This window comes from Lutra lutra, chromosome 3, assembly GCF_902655055.1.
Source record: "Lutra lutra chromosome 3, mLutLut1.2, whole genome shotgun sequence".
NCBI classification, from domain to species: Eukaryota; Metazoa; Chordata; class Mammalia; order Carnivora; family Mustelidae; genus Lutra; species Lutra lutra.
The window spans coordinates 16,610,394-16,631,197 of record NC_062280.1 but is presented as its reverse complement, the minus strand read 5'-3'; the positions used below and the strand labels follow the sequence as shown (position 1 = coordinate 16,631,197).

General features: G+C 38.9%; 1 protein-coding gene across 5 annotated transcripts in view; it reads right to left on the bottom strand.

The window, feature by feature from the left end:
* Window positions 1-20,804, bottom strand: part of PARD3B (par-3 family cell polarity regulator beta) — a 1,059,813-nt gene that overhangs the window by 705,844 nt on the left and 333,165 nt on the right. Inside the window, exon 1 of one of the 5 annotated variants that reach the window (XM_047720839.1) lies at window positions 5,533-5,610. The exons of the other annotated variants lie outside the window; for them this stretch is intronic. Within the exon in view, the coding sequence (XP_047576795.1) occupies window positions 5,533-5,595 (63 nt within the window). The 5' untranslated portion in view covers window positions 5,596-5,610. Of the gene's footprint in view, window positions 1-5,532; window positions 5,611-20,804 lie in introns of those variants that run through there. 5 annotated transcript variants of the gene reach the window in all.

The following is a 20,804-nucleotide window of genomic DNA, read 5'->3' as shown; positions in this document are numbered from 1 at the left end:
AAGTGAAGTGAGACAAAGAAACATAAATTATGTATGATTTCACTTATCTGTAGAATCAAAATAAATAAATAAATAAACAAAAGACAAAACAGAAACAGACTCCTACAAACAAAAAGCAACCTGATGGCCGCCAAGGTAGGGGGTTGGGAGGACGGGAGAATGAGGGAAAGTGATTAAAAGGTACAAACTTACAGATGTAAAATAATTAAAGACTGGGGCGCCTGGGTGGCTCAGTGGGTTAAGCCGCTGCCTTCGGCTCAGGTCATGATCCCAGGTCCTGGGTTCGAGCCCCACATCGGGCTTTCTGCTCAGCAGGGAGCCTGCTTCCTCCTCTCTCTCTGCCTGCCTCTCTGCCTACTTGTGATTTCTCTCTGTCAAATAAATAAATAAAATCTTTAAAAAAAATAATTAAAGACACAGAAAGGACATGTACAGCATAAGGAATAGACTTAATAACATTGCACCAACTTTGTGTGGTGACAGAGGATAGCCAGACTTATTGTGGTGATCAACTCAGAATCTATATAAATGCTGAATCATGATCTTGTACACCTAGAGCTAATAGGATATCATATGTCAACTACGCTTCAATAAAAATAAAAATGAAAACAGGATGCAAATATAGCAGTCCTTCCTAAATGCACAAATTCTCCTGATATGCCTAAGTTCCCTTATGGCAAAAACAAAGCTTGTAGAACTAAAGTACTAACGAACTTATAAAAACCTTCTAGATTTCCTTGCTAAAAATAATTATGAAAATATAAAAGTAAAGAAAAAACACTAAAAACAACATACATGACCCTGCAACACTGAACCCATGTTAAGACTGAGTAAGGTACATTAATTTCCTTTTGTAATTCTTCACTTGTTAAAATCTTTCCAGTCTCTCCCATCCCTCCACATTCAATTAACTCCTAATACACTCATTTTGATGTACTGGAGGACCGGAGGCATATAATGCAGCAATTTTTACTTTCAGACAAAAGTTAAAAGCCTTTTTTTATATATATTTTTTATATATATTTTTATATATTTTTTTATTTTATTTTATTTTATTTTATTTTATTTTATTTTATAACCTCCAAACAATAAGGCTCAGCATCCATCTCAGAGACTCTGGGTAACAAGGATGTTAACAATGGTTAAAGCTCTAGGTAACTTTCATTTAATGTACTAGACCTGGCTGAACAGACATTTGACAACTCCCTTCTTAATTAATAGGAGTAGAGTTTTATATGTGCCCGGTTAACTGCCTCGCAAATTGTACTGTCATTAGTCTCTCTCACGGAGAGTACAGGCAATAATAACAAAAACAATACTGGTGATGATTTTGATTGCTAACATTTGTGAAGCTCTTCGATGGTGACAGGAACCGTGTAAGGTGATTTATAAATGTGCTTTCAGTTGGTCCTCACAAATCTCTATGGTACGGAGCTTCTAAAGTTATCTTCACTTCCTAAAACTGGTAACTAAAATTTAAATGGACTGGATAAAAGCATGCATGCTATCACCATTGAGATCCATGGAGCCTAACTCTAGACCCCTTACTTAGTTAATATCCAGAAACAGAGATGGCACCCACTGTGGAGGCCAAGGCGAACTTTCACTTTCTTTCCTTTACTTTACTGCACTAATGCAAAAATTCTAGATTTTGCAGACACCTAATTCATTCTCCTTTTTAATGTCTAACCTCGAGTTTTCTCATTTCCTCATTTAATTATCCCCAAATAGAGTCACAAATAGTAGTAATGGGTAGCATTTGCGGAATCCCATTTCACAGAACAAGCATAGAGAACCGTGTCAAAGGTCACACAGTAGGAAAGTTTGGCTCAAGCTTGGTCTCCGTAGAGAGACTGTATGTTCCAAAACAAAAATGTTCATCTTGAAGAAAAGTCATAAGAAAATATATAATTTATGCTCAGCTTTCATTTAAGAGAACTCTTTACTATATAGCAAAATTGATAATACTGCTGTGTCTGGTCTACCTGTTCAGATACTGTTAACAACAACAATAACAACAAAAGATGGTGTATCCTTCAGGTAGAACCTTATATAGCTTAACAATCATTCCCTTTAACCTAAGTTTTCCAACTTCTGTCCTACTGACTTGCTCTCATGCATGCGTTCATTTTTTCAGTTCCTATAGTCAAAAGTTGTCAGAAGAAATGAATTTAAACAGAGATAAAGGATTCTATCTACATAGAATCTGGTTAGGGAGAATAAAAATATCCTGGAGATAAACGAACCAATGTTAATATCAGTTCTTTTCTTTTGGAGTTCACTTAGTTTGAATTAGTTTACTTGATTCAAACAGTAAATTTTAGTACAGAATTAGTGTAAGAATTACATATTTTCTCTTATTGCAAAAATACCACATTATAGTATGAATTTAGCATAAATAAACATAAAGTTAAATAGCCTCATTCATATATAAAATTTAAATGTATGATAGTATGAAAAAGACTAACTTCGGCTGGACTAGAACATCAATATTTTTGTGAAGTCTCTAATTCACATTGCGTTTTAAAGGGCTAGGTAATGCAAAACTATGAAAACATACATGGTTATATGAATATGATAAGAAACACTTTTTAAAAGTTTCATAAAAAGCCTTTGGTTTAAAATTGCAAAAGATGTCCCAAACTAGTCTTATAAAAATGATTCTAAAAACATACAACTTCGAAAAGGAAAAGAAACTACATTTATAACACATCCCAGAACTTCCTAATTCTCTGGATTTGTATTTCTCTATTTTTAAACGCACACCTTGATTTTTTTCCAAAAGAAATGCACATTTGAACATCCTTTCTTTCACACTGCCCTATGCACACTTGAATTATTTTTAAAAAATCTTTCTCCTTAACCTTCTACTTTTCAAAGTATATATTACTTTAGTCCAAGTATTTTCAGTTTCTACCTTAAATGGATAAAGCTTATTTTCCCTTTTTAAATAAATTTAATTTCTCCAAACTCTCTCTCTCATATAGATAGATAAGAGAGAGAGAGGAGATACATATATATGTATCTCCTCTATAAGCCAAAGGCATTCTGTCTTTTATTGTTGTTTGAAAGATACTATTTCTAACATCTTACTCATGTAATCTGTAAGTACACTTAATATTTTAAAAATCTGAAAAAATAAATCCAAGGATTTGTTTTCATGAAATCCACTTTAAATGTCCCTCTCCAAAACACTAGTAACTCAACCCAGGGGCAGGCTCTAAGCTGTGTTTTACAATGTTTATTTCTTTATTTCATACTTTCATTGGATGCTAACCATTTGTGTCCAGCAGTTACAATTCACTATAAATTTCCAATTTACCGTAACAAGCTCCATGTCAGAAAATCTCAGATGTGTCATATCCTAAGGAGCATTTAGTCCATCTCTTTTTAAGGAGAAAATCGAAGCAGGGATGTTCCATTTTTCCATGTGCAGAAAGTGCAGGGAAAAATAAAAGTAAAAATGCCTGTGGCTGTAACATGGTTCTTACTATACTTTCCTAGTATTCCTAAAAAATCAATTTCAACTATTCCCACCCTGGTTTGCACTCCTTTCTCTGTTTTTCCTCACCTCAAACTATTTGTTTAAAGAAAGTGTCTGTATAACATACAACCTTGCAAAAATGCTCTTCCATTACTACAATTTCAACAGATCCAAGTAGAATACACACATTACTTTGCAAAGGACACCATTAATCTTGAGTACCAACATGCATAATTTATCAAAAAAAAAAGCCCTTAATGCCCTTTAAATCAGCCAAAACTTTATAAATGTTATAAATAACATTTCAGATTTCACCATAACCACATAGCTGAAATGGCAATTAACCTTTTTTTTTTTAAACAAAAGAGAAAGTTTGAGATAATGTCTTAGTGTCTTTGAAAGGGACATAGTCATTTTCTACTTACCATAGCTTTACCTCATGTCAGAATTTCACTCTTTCTCGAGGTTGAATGATATGCTGTTGTATGTATACATCACATACTGCTTCTCTATTTATCCAACAGACACTGGAGTGACTTCCATGTTTTACCCACTGTGGATAATGCTAATAGAAACATGGTGTACAAATAATTTTTTGAGTTAATCCTGCTCTTAATTCTTTTGAGTATATACCCAAAAGTGGAACTGCTGGATCATAGTGATTTTTATTTTGAGGATGCACCATACTGTGTTTCACCATCTTAAATTCCTGACAACAGTGCACCAGGGCTCCAATGTCCCCACATCTTTACCAGTACTTTCTTTTCTATTTTTTCTTGATAGTAGCCATCCTGATGGATTTAAAATGGTATCCCATTGTCACAAAAAGACACACACTGTTATGGTTCCACTTTTAGAAGTTACCTAGAGTTGTCAGATTTAGAGATAGAAAGTAGAATGGTAATTGACAGGCATTACGGAAAAGGGCAGAACAGGGATTTATCCTCGCATGGGTATATAGTTTCAGATTTGTGAGGCAAAAAGACTATTATTGTTATTTTTTGCAACATGAAAAGGGTTTGGATTGTGGTGATGGTTGCCTAACGACAGGAAGGTACTTATTACTATTAACTGTCCGCTTAAAATGATTACATAGTAAATTTCAGGTTTTGTCTATTTAACCACAATTAAAAAATGTTTTATTAAAAAGTGCAAATTTTAAAAATGGGGGAAAAGCAGTTTTATTTATGTGATATTAATGCAGCCAACTAATTACTGTGTCTTAGTTTCTTATCCAGCTTGCAACAATTGGCACAAATTATATGCTTTGATTAAGTAATGTGACTTAATACAAGTTATTGTGCTTTACTTTCCACAATAGCACTCTCTTATTTGAGAGGGACAGTATCAAGAACTACCCTTCCCAGTAGGGTAGCTGCTACTGGCACGTGGCCGCGGGGGACATGTAATGAGGTTCCCTGAGCGGGGAAGTGCTGTACGGTGTACATCAAATGCACACAGAAGTCAAAGAATTAGAGCATAAACTACCTTAATCAATTATATTAATTATAATTTGAAATAATAATATTTGGGGGCACCTGGGTGGCTCACTTGTTTAAGCCTCTGTCTGCCTTTGGCTCAGGTCATGTTCCTTGGGTCCTGGGACCCAGTCCCACATCGGGCTCCTTGCTCAGCCAGGACCCTGCTTCTCCCTCTCCCTCTGCTGCTCCCCATGCTTACATTCTTGCTTGTTCTCACTCTTTCTGGAAAATAAATACATAAAATCTTTTTTTTTTTTTAAAGTATAAGATTAGAGAAATTTTAAAAAAAGAAATAATATTTATATATATTGAGTTAAATAAAAGTTATTAATTTACCTATTTCTTTTTACATTTTAGTGTGGCTACTAGACAACTTAAACTACAGTGATGGTTCACATGTTATTTCTTTCAGACAACACAGCTTTGGAATCTTTAGGCATATTCATTTGCTCACATATTAATCGAATAATATAATTATCATTTGTTTAGTTACTTAGGACCATCTAATAAAAATCCCTCCTTTTACCCTCTAATCCCCTCGAGGTCCATCCCCATTTCTCTACTCACCTGCACGGCATCACCCTTGGGAAACCCTGGCTCTAGGATCTGCCTGCACTTCTGTCCCTCCATTTCACAGAAACAGTAATCCTAGATATGACCTGTGACCTTCAACTTGCCATTTTCAGCCACCCTCTTACTCCTCTTACACAGTTGATCCTTTCCTCCTCCTCCTTCCTTCACTTGGTTGCCAGGACACGGTGTTCTCTTTCGATTTTCCTTCTGTGCCAATTCTTCCATGTTCCCATGATCTGTTATTTACATCCTGGAAGGTGCTAGGTCAGACCTACACTCACTCCCTAAGTGCGTTCAGCCAGTAACACGATAAAAACCAGTTCTATGCTGAAACACCCCAATTTACTCTTCTTTATGGATCTCGAAGTTTCAATCTTTGTGTCCCTATCTGTCAAATGATCTTTTTGCCTAGATGTATAATAGTTATTTCCAACTACACATGTATACTAAGGACTTTCTGATTCTCCTTTCCCCCAGCCCAGATCCCTTCAGTGGGTCTCTCTTATCTCAATAAATGGAGACTCCTTTCTTGTAGTTGCAGAAAAAACTCCTAGAATGGCCTTTGCTTCTCCTCTTTTGTCATTTCCCATCTAATCCATGATTAAATCCTACTGACTGTCTTCAAAATACACCAAGAATCTGACTACATCCCTTTACCTCCTCTGAGGTCACCATGGTCCAAGTCACTGACATCTCCCATGGTGCTTCTTGCCCCCTCATCTTCCCCATCAAGTTCTCAGCACAGCAGCCAGAGCGATCCCACAACTGCCATGATGTATCAGATGATTTCACTTCCCAGCTCAAAACCTCTCATGTAATCTAAGGAGTCCCCACTTTACTCCAAGTAAAACCCAGAGTGTTAGTGAACCCCACAGTGATGTAAACAGCCTTCTCCCTCCCACCACATGCATCTGACCTCACCTGCCACCTCTCTCCTTCCTCTCCATCAGCTCTGGCCACAGATGTTCTCTTGCTACTACTCAAAGAGTGTACATGTGCCCCGTCTCAGGGCCTTGGCACTCCTGGTTCCCTGACTGCGCCTTCTCGGTGAGACCTTCCTCTCACCCCATATAAGATAGTGTTTTCCACCTCACCCTGCCCCCTTCCAGCTCGTTCTCTCTCTACTTAGCACCGTCTGATACCTAATTATGCTTTAACTTTTTCTCTTTCTCACTAGAATGTAAGCTTCAAGGGGCACTCCGTACATGTGTGTTAAATAAAAAAATAAATGCTTAGCACTCCGCTAGTTGTCATGTATACCAATATGGGTGATTATTAATGACTGCCTTCAAGGATCCCTCAATTCCAGAGCAGATGGCATGGACACATAAGCACAGGGTCAGGAGCGCTGTACTAGAAGCCATGTACGAGGCTCTAGGAGTGCTCAGAGCAAGACCCTCTGGATGGCTGAAAGGCAGGCACATTCAGGAAAACTGTCCAAAGGGGGAGATTCGGAGTAGCAGCAGGCAAATGGCAGCTCTCCAGGTATGGATAACAGGGGACTGGGGTCCAGAAGGATGAAGGAGAATGATTTTAGAAATTAGTAATGTGTTTGGCTCTGGTACCAAGTATCTATGTATAATGGGGAGATGGAAGAAGAAAGGAGGATAGACAAAAGACCCATATGGGCAAGACAGAAATAAATGCAGTGTACACAAACTCACACATTTGTGTAGTTCTGTGTCTGTGTGTGCAGGAATGTATGAATTGCATATGCATGTATGTTTCATGTATGTGCACACACATGCACACACACCAAGATGCTGACGGAAGTCTCAGGAACATGTTCACGATCTTCTCCTCACACCTTCTACTTTTCTACTGACATACCTTATGACCTAAATAGGAAATTCAGAAGTCCACAAGACTATACAGATATGAAATGAGAAAAATCCCTAGACTCCAAATATTTTCTTTTCTCCAACAAAAATTCCCAATCATCTCCTGACCTCCACTTTCTATTACTTTATAAAAAGAGTTCATAGAAATATGTAGATGCCAGGATTAATGCCCAGTACTAGAGCAAGATCTTTTTTCTAGGAATGTCCTCTCTCCACTGTATCCCAGCAAATGGGTCATCAATTTACACAAAATATTCCTTGGCAGAGACTCCCTTCTGTTCATCACATGCTGCTAAGAGTCAGGTCCAAGTGGTGGTCAGCTGATTCCCCCTTCACCTGCAGAACCCTGATCAATAAGTGATCTTTAGCAAAAAATTTAATCAAAGTGAAAACAGATACGATAGCTAAATTTTAAGCTGGCCTATGTGGTGTGAATGCAAAGCAGTTTTGTTACACAAAACTCTGGCAGGTCTTTTTCAAAAATGGGATGCATTATAATAATAAAGTAACCTGAGGATATGGTTCGCAGAAGAATGTGGCTGGTTTTCAATGAGACTGAAGTAAGCTATTTACTGCAGTGTGGCAAGCATCTCTTAATAAAGCAAGATTAGAATCTGTCCAGTGAAAATATCTGCGTTATTTTGAACACTGATTAAAACGTTTTGTGCGGACCCGGTACGGGAGTGCCATATACTATGCGAGACCCGCGGTGGCACTTGGCAGAAAATAAATCATCGAGCTCTAAAATCTGCTGTGGTCGCGGTCTTCATTACAGAGACCTGCACACAGCATACGAAAACATCTATAATGTTTACAGCACCTGGATGCCCATACTATTAAACATCAATACAATCTGTGTTCATATCATCTCTATGCTAATCACATCGATTACTACTGATAAAGTGTCTTGTTACAGGATCGTAATGCTAATCAAACAAATGGAGCTGGGGGAGATGACTCAGACATAGGTATTTAATAGCACACTGTAAAAAACAAAAACAAAAAAAACAAAAAACAAACAAAAAACAAAAAGAGCATCAACAGAAGACATGCATGGTCCAGCCGTGTCATGGGCAGGCTGATTCCTTGTCGGCTCCTGGGTGCTGCTGTGGCGATTTGGTCAGCAGCCACTAAAAGGGGAATATAATACAGTTTGATGTCATAAAATGGACTTGAAAGAGAAATGAGATTACTGCCCCTGCTTAACATGGCAGAGGTAATTAGCTGCACAGGTAATTAGATACAGGATCCCAGCCTATCCGAGCGGAGGCAGTGGAGGGTGGCAACAGATAATATCTTGTGCCCGCTGAAAGGGATCAATGTCACAGTTGTTTTAGAGCCAAAACAACCTCCGCATCCAACATTCTAATCCTCCAGACAGCCCAGATGTTGTGGTCACTGCAGTGGAATGAGCATGTTATCACTCAGTAAAAATGAAGGGACGTGGAAGGGAGGGAGGGGGAAGCGGGGCGAGCAGGGGTGTCCCTGTCTCATTGTAGCTAGCAGGCCTCCTTCTGCCACGTGTGGATCTGTCTCAGATGTTACTTTGTGACAGACCGATGGAGAATATTTTCTGGCTTTTCTTCAGCTAATTCATTTATTAAAAAAAAAAATGGTCAAAGACAGTAACAATGGGGGGAAATCAGTGACAGTACCTTGAATGTGGAAAACTCATTAACACGTATTTCTCTAAATAATTATGCAATGAATGGAATATCTGTCTAATGGACACACACTTTGGCCAAGCTCATAGTTCATCAACTGAGATATCCCTACTGCTGGATGTGGGGGCAGATGAAACTTGACTGGTAACAGAATTAATTTCTCCTACTATTAGCAAAAGCAGAAGAGTTCCCAGTACCACCATGCAGTTCCATCCTCTGTTCTTTTCTGCTAAAAAGATGTTAATGAAAAAAATAAAATAAAATAAAGCTTAATTATTTATTCAATAAATACTGGTAAAATGCCTGCTTTGCACGCAATCCTAAACCAAAGCATCACTTCCCACATGCACTCAGGCCACCAAGTGGGACTGCTGGCTGGGAGCCACATGGATCAGAAGTGTGGTGAGAGCCACCCACCAGTCCGGGGGGAAAGGCAAAGTCAACAGTAAATCCTGCATTGCACCCCAACAAGACAGATAGCCCCAGAGAATACATTCCAAAGGAAAATCAAACTTCTGAAGCAAAAACAAAAATAAAAATACTGTATGCCTTTTTCTGCAGGTAGAAAAGAAAGACATCACATAATTCAGATGGTTTTAGAATCAGCAGTTCTGGGTAACGGATTCGAATCTCCCCATTTAGGAGCATGCCAATTAGAAAAACAGAGGAGTGGAGAGAGAGCTGTTCAGTATTACCCTGAAAGCCCTACCATCTTCAATGTTCTCTTTACCTTTCCTGCCTATTTGGTGAGCTCGGTGGTGGACAGGATGCAAAGAGGAGTAACCACGTGGACACTGTGATTGCTTATCCCAGGTGGCCAAATCTGCCGGCTGCTGGAAACTGACAACAGAGATGAACTTCAGTCCACGGGAGTCACTTTTTTTTTTTTTTAATTTTATTGTTTTTTTTTTTTTTTAAAGACTTGTATTTATTTGACAGAGAGAAGAGAGATCACAAGCAGGCAGAGAGAGAGGGGGAAGCAGGCTCCCTGCCGAGCAGAAAGCCCGATGCGGGGCTCGATCTCAGGACCCTGGGATCATGACCCAAGCCAAAGGCAGAGGCTTTAACCCACTGAGCTACCTAGGTGGCCCCGGGAGTCACTTTTTTGTTCCAATGTTCTTAATCCTACTTTGCATCATGTCGTTTCTTAAAATGACAGGACGGTTACTACTCCTTTGGTGGCCTTGAACAGACGCACAGACCAAGCCGGCTTCAGAGGTATGTGACCTACGTGGTCACAGAGCCACATGCTTCGATCGGTTTAACGCTCTGTTGCCGTCATCTTGAATTTCTCATTTTCTTAAAAGGTTTCAATGGGCTGGCATTTTCATTTTGCACTAGGCCCTGCAAATTATGTAGCTGGTACTGAAACCATTAAGGAAGTTAGCAGACATCAGCATCCCTTTCATTTATGGTAGAAAGACTGAGAACTATCCGATCTGTCACACTGCCTTCACTGTAAGCCCCTCTACATCTTTGATTCTTAATTACATAAGAAGAGACTGTGTAGCTCAGTCGGTTAAGCATCTGCTCTTGGCTCAGGTCAGGATCCCAGGGTCCTGGGATCGAGTCCCGCATTGGGCTCCTTGCTCAGGGAGAGCCTATTTCTCCCTCTGTCTACCACTCCCCGTGCTTGTACTCTCTCTCTCCCTCCAACAAATAAATAAAATCTTAAAAAAATAATGTAAGAATCAAAACGATAAAGAAGGAAGAGAGAGCATCTGTAGAAGGCATCAAGCATTTATAGGTGTAAGGGATGTGGAACGACTGATTTGATGGGTTCAGCTCTGGCCTGGAAGGGTCCTGAAGAACGGAAGGGTCTGGAACACACATCTTGAGTAGCCGGGAGGCGAAATAAAGTGAAGCAGAACTGCCTGGGCTCACCCTAACAGTCTGGAACATCGTCTCATTCAGGAAGCAGGAACTGTCAGGGGAGTTCGGTGACAACACCTTCACATCTCACACTTTCATCTGCACCTATAGTCCCCTTCTGCTTTTGCTTCTCTGGGACAGAACCCACTGTTATCAAGAGTACCATCTTAGGTTCTTGAGCTTATAGATACTACTAGCCATCATGTTTCACAAAACATCTAGCTGTTCTTTCCTATGCCAACTAAATTATTTGTTTCTTACTCTTTAACTGCATTCTCAAAAGATTTCTGCTGTCCTGAACAGAGGACTTCGCTCAGACTCTCATCACCTTATCCCCTCCACGCCTTTGAACACGTTCATGTCCCCTTGGTACAAACTTCAAAGCCTTATCTTTTCCTGTGGCTGGAAGACACCATATCCTCAGTGCGCCGTCTGCCCCCATCTTCTCTTCCCAAACACCCCCTGGTCCACCATGCTTCAAACTAGGCATTGCCACTCAATCCCACCTCCTGTCTCTCATGACACATCCACCAGTGTTCCGAGGCTATTTCCAGAGAAATGTCCAGAAAAGCATGGGTCTTTCAACCCTTCCAAAAGCCTCTCCTCCCTGTAAAATCATTGCTCGTTTTGTATCCAGGCTCCTCAGTATTCTCCTGCTTCTTGACTCTCTCTAGTGACCACGCCATGTACCTTCCAGTCGCTTCTCAGACCGTCCCTCCTGGCTGGAATGTTGGGGCATCCGCTCCCACTTATTCCTTGAGATCAGCTCAGATGTCGCCATCTCTCTGAAGACTTACCTGGATATTCAAGTCCACAGTGAGGTCTTCATCATAACTCAGGACACCCACATCCTGTGCCGGCTTTGGGAAATGAGACATAGACTATCTTGTCTTATGACTCTTCCACAATTGCCCTAAATTGCTATTCAGCTTTTCATGTGTGTTCTTGTTATGTCTGCAGTCACGCTGTCTTCTGCTTGAAGGCAGGGATGTGATTTTAAATTTGCTGAAACCTCCCAAAGGGAATGAAATGGAGCCAAGTAAAGAACAGTGTTCAATCGATGTTGTGAAATCAAAGAAGCCAGCCTTCTCATCTATAATTCTGCCTTCTTTTCATTTAAAGAGTTTATCAACATTTTCAAATAAATTCATTTTATTTTTTAAGTGGTGTCATTTCTTGATTGTGTTGCTTTTAGAACTTGCTGAAACTAGCCAACACGCAGAGGGGACACCCCAAATGTGGTCAGGCTTTGTCTGGATGAAAAGTATTAGCATTTCCTCCTCTACATCACAAAGAAACAAATAATGGCTTCAGTTTCAGCTTCAGTAATATTCCACTAATGCTTTTTAAACAAAGATATATGCAGGCAGAGAGTGACTCAGCTTCCAAAATAGGCTTAAATAAAAATAATCACATTGTTTTAGAACAGAAGGTTGTGTTTAATTGGTAATTTGTGGGTTCTAAGATGGAAACACACTACTGTGGATTCTAATGCTTGGTTAATAAATGAATTACAGTAATATAATCCAATTACTATTCATCTCAATTGAACAGATAACTTTCCCTAAACCAAAAACAAAGGAACTAAAGGAGATCCAGTTTACCTATTTTTGAATGGATGGAAATGAAAACTGATTTTTTTTTTTTAAGAATAATGCCAAAATGCCTCAATGGGCTTGCTACATAAAATGTTCTATGTGATGTTACACACTCTGTAGCCCTTTGAAAATGCTTCAACTGCCTGCCAGACATGAGTAGTGACTGTTAGGCAGTCACAGTCATTAGGCTAGAGCCCCAACTAAACAAACAAACAAACAAAATATATATATAGATACATACATACATATACATATATGTACATATGCATATGTACATATACATATATGTATATCTATCTATTGCCTTTGTAAGATACCCTGATGTAAAACAGACCAATTGTCTGACAACCCCTCCAAGGACCAGAATCCCCAAGCGTCCTCATCTCCACATCACTCTCGGTCCACAGAAAACATTTTTATTCTTCAGCAGTTCCAACCAGTCCCAAATGAACCCAGTAGTTTCCACGGGGCCTGCCTGGCACTGACGAGATACTGTTGATTATATTTGTTTGCATGACTTCACATGTTGCCCAGACACCCATCTCAAATATTTTTTATTTCTGTGTCCTGCATCCCCAAAGCAAATCCAAGCAGGCCCTGCTTAATAATATGAAGTATTTTCCCTTGTTAAAAACTAGTATTCAGCCTGAGGACCATTACTCAGAACTGTCAAGTGTGATAGAAATACACAGGCTGAAGAAAAATTCATAGAACATTAAGACACAAAGCCCTGTCAGGCGACACCCAGGAATCCACCAACTGAGATCTGAGACCCCTTCCCATTTTTACTGGAGATACTGGTAATAAAGCAATGGTGACAGCTCTCTTGGTGTCTTTAATGAGGGTCAAATGTTTAGGCTACTGGCATGATCTAGGATGGGAGCTCAGAAAAACAGTTGAGAATTTTTGACTTTGAATTACAGAAAAGCATATGCGAAGACTCATTTTCCCATATTCCTGTCTGAAGATGTTACCAGGGCACCCAGGCAAGGCCCATTAGATGACTGAGCCTTAACTTTCATAGTCGGTTCAGGTTGGTAAGTGCTTTGTAAGGTTTTGTAAACAAAACTGAAGACTTTCAAATAATTTGATGAGTTTATTAAGCCTTAACATTGTAGACAGAATGCAAACTGAGTTTGCAAATTCAACTGTTCTTTGCAGATGTCTAAGTGCATATTAATAACACATAGACAATGAAACATGGGAGAAGGAAACCGTTCTACTGATAACCATCGTGCTGAGAAGCTGTTTCTACAGGCAGCAGTCAGTCCAAAGGAGCAGTGTCTCCCTCCCTCAGCATTCAGTCCACAAACATCTCTTGAGCAACTACAAAGCATGCCAGGTTCTATTCTGGATATAAAACTAGAGTCCCTGATTCTTCAAGGTTTTCACAATTTAACTTTGGAAAATCAGACACATATGCCATCAACCATACATCTGAATCACATTATAATATGTTCTCCACAATTAATAATCAGGTACAATAAACTGTCCCCAATATATCCACAGTCTTTTATTTTTTCCTAAAGATTTATTAATTTTTTTTTTTTTTTTGAGAGAAAGAGCGAGCAAGGGAGCCAGGGGAGGGACAGAGGAAGAGGGAGAGAAAATCTTAAGTAAACTCCACACTGACCTGAGCAGGGAGCCCCAGACAGGGCTCGAGCCCAAGACCCTGAGATCATGACCTAAGCCAAAACCAAAATTCAGATGCCTAACTGTGCCATCCAGGTACCCCTTAATAGTTAATCTCTAAATGGAACAAGCACAGATCTTTTTTTCTTTGTTTTTAGATTTTATTTATTTATTTGAGAGAAAGAAAGAGAAAGCATAAGGAGGGAGGGAAGGAATAGAAGGAGGGGCAGAGGGAGAGGGAAAGGCAGACTCCCCGCTGAGTGGGGGGCACCAGAGCACTACTAAGGCCCTGAGATCATGACCTGAGCTCAAGGCAGATGCTTAACCCACTAAGCCACCCCAGTCCCCCACAAGAACAGACCTTGAATGAAGCCCCAGTTTACTAAATGCGGAGACTATCTGCTTATCTCTAAAATATGAGTAACACAGTTTATCTCACAAGACTTTCATAAAGATGAAACAAAACATGTACCATGGCTAGAATAAATGGTGTTCAATAAATATCAGCTCTCTCTGAAGAAAAATTTACATACACACTTAACAATGCAATTGTTTTATGTTGATAATATTTTGGTATTACCAGAAGGAAATTTTCCATTCTATTTACAGTCTCTTTATTTCTTTGGGGGAAAGCAACAAAGAACATGTAAAAAAAAAAAAAAAAAAAACCCTACAAAAACAATGTGTTGATTACAAAACCACAATTCTATTTATAAAATATTCAAATTATAGAACATTCCCTTCATTTATCCTTAGTAAGGTAGGCCTGTTATACTTATTTCAACAGTTACATTTCAGATTTACAGACATAATCTATATAATCATGAAAATATGAAAAATCGTATTTTTCACCTCATCAGCTCTATTAGCAACGATCTCACTTGTAGCAGTCCTCTAGGGTTTAATGCGCTCTTGATACCTTTTTTATGCTACTACCAAAGACTGAAAAACCTCACTTTTAGCCCTAGAAAAGATGGAAAACTTTATTACCTTGTATTTATTCCAACAAGGGTGGCTCATGCATTTGACTACAGAAAACACATCCCTAATAAAAAATGAAACAATGAAGAACTTGGGTCTCAACAGTATTTTGAAAAATTAAACAATCAACATAGTTTCCACTGAAGAAGGAGATGGTGATGATGGTGACCATTTCTATGATTTCTTGGATCTATATTGTATGTGAGCTGTATGGATTTCTCAAGTCCTTCCTTGGTAAAGTCTTTAACTTTAGTGAAGGTGAAGCGATAATAAACACCTGGTTTTCAGTCTTATTTTACAGTTGAGGATACGGAGGTTCAAAGTCACTAAGTAACTAGTTTGAGGCTAACATAGTTCTAATAAGTGGTAAATCCAGGATTTAAACCCAGTTTCCAACTGGTGCCAAAGCACAGACTCCCCACTGCTTCACAATGTCAACATAACGAATCGTTAATGATGACAACAAAGGCGATTTAACAACCATTTAGACACTTATTTTGACTCTCATTTCCAGAGATACTGAGAACACATATAAATTTTTATTTATGTGGTATCCCAAACAGAATGGAAAACATTAAGGAAGACCTAGCTGTGGACTACTGGGTGACTTCCAAAGAGCAATGGAAGCTGTTACTGTTCATAGAAAAGTCTAGTCTGCTATTCCCAGTACAGGCATACAAAGAATGGGATTGACCAAAAACCCAATCCCAAACTCATACTGAATGGGATTCTAAGATACTAAAGGTTCACTCACTGAGGTTCTGTTGTTGCAATTTTGAATCTTCAGAGATTCACAATCACCTGACTTCCCTCAAAAGTCTTCTAAGCCAGTGACTGGGCAGAAGGTCACAATTTTTCATTTCTAATAAGCTCATAGGTATTGACATGCAGTCCACAAACCACAATTCTAGCAGCAATGTCCTAAACCAAGATCAAAACATAGAAAAGGTCTTGGAGTAGGACTCCTAGTTTGGAGCCCAAAGAATCAACGTGTAGCTTTCAGTGTTGATGACTTGTCAAGTTGTCTAACTACCAATATATTAAGCCATCCTTTGCGAGGAATGAAGGAAGAGGTTAGTAAAAGAGATAATCAACAGATAAAACCTCTATAAATAAATCAACTTGCCAGAAAATAAATCAACCCAGTGGTAACGTGGTCTATTGACATTTCTAGAATACCCAATATTAGGCTAAATTTTAGAAGGACTATAAAAGAATTATCTGATTCTTGTCCTCATGGAAGATGCAATCTAGGAAAATATTTAGGGCAATTTAGCACTCAATTTAATGATAATAACTGTGTGTACATTAGGACTAAAGTATTGGTGGGTAACAGATTTTTTTTTTCCCCCAGGGGATCCCTAACTCTAGGAAACAGAGGATGATATAGATTTTTAAAGATGGAGAATTTATAAAATTGATTTTCCTGAATATGCAAAGTTTTGAAATTAACATCAACCACAGATTGGATTCCAAGACAGTGTATGTTAGTTTGTAGCTTCAGGCGTTAGGGAAGCTTTCAACTTTGCTCTATTCCTTGCTCAAGTGAAAAAGGAAGCATGCATATATATGTAAGTACATCTAAGAAGGTGTTTTTGCTGCCTGACCCCAGAATGTGTCTCAGAGATGCTTTGGTCAAGGCTGTCAGTTATCTACCAGATCATCTGAAGAATGATGACCATAGCATAACACCAATTAATTGTACCTGGGTCTAGCTTTGCCTCTCCCAGAACACCCAAAATTTGGGGCCACTGCAAAAGCTCCCCTTCATCACTCAGGAAGAGGAAGACAGATGCCTAAACAATAACTGGTGACTGCTCACTCTTTCACAGCAGGACTCTTGATTCCTGATTGCAAACTCTTTGTCTGAAAGATCCACTGGCTCCTTTACCACCACCCAAGACAAGACTCCTTTATAAACATATGTATAGAGCCTCAGATCTTCTTTCTTTAGCCTAACCTGGAATCCACCAGGAATTTGCCTTTGAAAGAAGCCTATTCACAATTAACTTCAGCATGTCACCACTGGAGCCCTAGAGTTCTTTTCAGATTGAGATATATAACTTAAAACAACTAATCTCACCAACCACTGAAAATGACAATGTTGGGTTATTCATGACTAAAAGCAAGGAAAAAACTTAAAACTTCCTAGTTGTTTTCAGATTCTTAAGATTTCAAATATTAGGTTAATGTATTGTCATTGTATATAGTTATACATTAAAAAAAAAAGAAAGAAAAGAAAAGAAAAGGACCAAAATCCCGCCAAAGAAGGAGCCATCAGTTAAGGTCTACCCACTTGTAGACACTGAGTTTTGTTAATCTACTCTGTATCTAGCCAAAATAATAATAATAATTATTATTTAACTGCACTTATAAAAATGGCTTTTTACATCTTAGGAAAAGAAAAAATTAAGTAGCTAAAGATCGCATCTAATATAGTCACGCTTTCATAAAGCACAGGCCTCAAGAAAATACTTGCCTCCACCTAACAATGAGGTAAACATGAATTGTTTTCACTGTTGTGAAATTATTTTGTCAAAATGGATTAAGTTTCACAGAAATTTCCTAACCTTACACAACAGGTAATTCCAATCATCTTGCTTCCAAGTCTTCTATGGCTTTTTTTTTTCTTAATGAAATATGATAAAATATTAATTCAAGATGCCAAGGGACATACATAAATAGAAACACTGCAGCACGTTTGTTCTAATAGAATTGCAGGATGTTGGCTCTACTCCTAAATAATTATTGCATTAGTTAGTGAGGGCTCCCTATAGGATTATGCAATTTTTTTAAGTAGTTAGACCAGATATCCTGTCCATGTGAAAATCATTTGTTACAGCCCCACATCAGCTATCCCTTTCTGGGAGATCACAAGGCTTTTACACACTCTGCTGGATTCCACACTGCCATCTACATGGGACTTGCAGGCAATTGACCAAAGAGGGAGATGGAAAACAGCTGACTCCAACGTGCTAAAGGATGTCAAGGCACAAGGAATTCTTCTAAGCTTTCTCAAAGAGCATCAACAGCAAACCCTTTCTCTTCTTGGGCTTTGAGGACCTGCTTTGAAAAGAGTGAGAAGAATCCTCCACAGAAGGGGGTGGTCATTACATAGAGCCATCTCTACATATCAGAAGCTGGCAGTCTAGAAAAGAAAAATCATGGATCTCATCTATTCCTTTTGAAAAGCACAGTCCAGGTACATCAAAGAAATAAATTCTTTAGAACAGTCATATTATGTCCGATCAATATGAAAGGATGCTTAGCTATTTCACACTTAATAAACCAAAGTGGAAAGAACCTTGGCTTTCTTTCCCACTGAAATTCTAATCATCAGTTAGGTCATTTATATCTTATCTATCAGATTGCCACTTAAATCTGAGTGGCATCTGGCACCTGGCTTTTGGTGTCCAGTCAATCCAGGCCAGGCAAAACCAGAAAGCCCAGGGATACCCAGGATCTGCAAACCTAATTTCAAAATCAAGCTATGGATTTTAAGCACAAAAATTGATCCAGCTCAAGTATAGAAGCCAAATCACCTCTGACCAAATATTCAATTCCTGGTTTTCTAATGCTGATAAGAGATCATCTTTAACAGCTTTACAAAGGACATGTAATGGGAGCCATCAAGAGTTATTTTAGAATGTTGCACTATCTTCACAACCCTTTAAGACACTGGATTCTCAAGATGATGCTCTGGCCTAGATTCCTATCAATTACTCACTTTTGCATTGGTTTCCTCCACGAGTTTCCCATTGTCATGGAATCTGAGCGTCCTTTGAGCTGACCCTGGCATTATGAGATAGTCAGAGACCAGTGATATGGTCTTTGTCACAAAACATGAGTTGGGATGAGCAAACACCATTCCCTGATTCCCTGTGCTCATACATAGGAGCTCCAAGATCTGGTTTAGCCAATACCTTCAAGTCTCATTTTACAATTTCAGAATCAGTAATCCAAATGGCGTAAGCATTCCTCAAAAAGTTTTCCCAACCCAAGCACTGAAACAAACTACTCTTTGCTGGCTGCCTGGTCACTGTCCCTGCTTGGACTACTGTCCTGACATGCAGAAATGGGGAGCTTCAGGAATCATGCCAGGGTCCAGTAACAAAAGGGGGTTCATTTCCTTCACATTTACAGTTTCTAAAAACTGAACGGTCATCATCATGTAATGCCACTGGAAATCACTTCTTCATGCACCTTTCCTTCAAAACAGCTATAATTGAACCATTCTGAAGTCATGACAATTACAGGAGTAAAACATTTATAGCACACATCTTTCCACATCCCAAATAGCTAAGGGCATCTAAAGCAACCAACAATTACAGCTTTCTGCTTTAAGTACTGAACCTTCTGTAAAGAAAAAAAAAAATCATTGTCAATCTTGTAAACCTAAATAACTACTGTATGCTTCATTTCTTCCCTCCTGCACAGCATTCCTATAATTTACAATTTTCTAAAAAAAGACATCACTAATAATCACATACATTCTGTCAAAGCTAACACTGAAAAGTCCTGCTCTTAATCCTTATATACAAAACAGTGGGACTCACTTCACATTCACCCCTGATATGGTTCTAAAGAAATAAAAATTAAATTCATATGTGTGTGTATATAAGAAACACACATACCTATGTCATATATGTATCAAAAGTAAAAAGATAGGGGGTGCCTGGGTGGCTCAGTGGGTTAAGCCTCTGCCTTTAGCTCAGATCCTGATCTCAGGGTCCTGGGATCGAGCCCCGCATCGGGCTCTCTGCTCAGCGGGGAGCCTGCTTCCCCCCTGCCCCCGCCTGCTTGTGATCTCTCTCTGTTAAGTAAATAAATAAAATCTTAAAAAAAAAAAAAGTGAAAAGATATTTGGGCAATTTATTACCCTTAGCTAGAAAATGGCTGTTTTTTTTTTTTAAAGAATTTATTTATTTAATTGATCGGGGTGGGGGGGAGTACAAGCAAGGGGAAGAGTAGGCAGAGGGAGAAGAAGAAGCAGGCTCCCCACTGAGCAGAGAGTTCCAGGCGGGACTCAATCCTAGGGCTCAGGGATCATGACCTGAGCCAAAGGCAGACACTTAACCCACTGAGCCACCCAGACACCAGAAAAAAAAATTTTTTTTAATTTTAAGGAGCATATATATGTTACTAATAGTTGATTCCTTTTATTCTAGCTTTATTCATATATAATTGGCAAAAATTAAATATGTTTAATGTGTACAATGTGAGGATTTGATATATCTATACACCCAAGCAACTTAGCACATCCATAATCTCACCACACAGTTATCTTTTTGAGGGGCAATGAAGGTGAGAATATATAAGTTCTACTCTCAGCATATTTTCAGTATACCATATAGTATTTACCGTAATCACCATCACATACATTGGATCCCCAAAGCTTATTCATTTTATAACTGAAACTTTGTATACTTTACCAACATCTCCCCATTTTCCTCACCCTTTAGCCCTTAGCAACAGCCATTCTACTCCTTGTTTCTATGAGTTCAACTCTTTTAGATTCTATATCTAAGGTCGCGCAGTATTTCTGTGTCTGGCCTATTTTTTTTTTTAAGATTTTGTTCATTTATTTGATAGAGAGGTCACAAGTAGGCAGAGAGGCAGGCCGAGAGAAGGGGGGAAGCAGGCTCCCCACTGAGCAGAAGAGCCCGATGTGCGGCTCG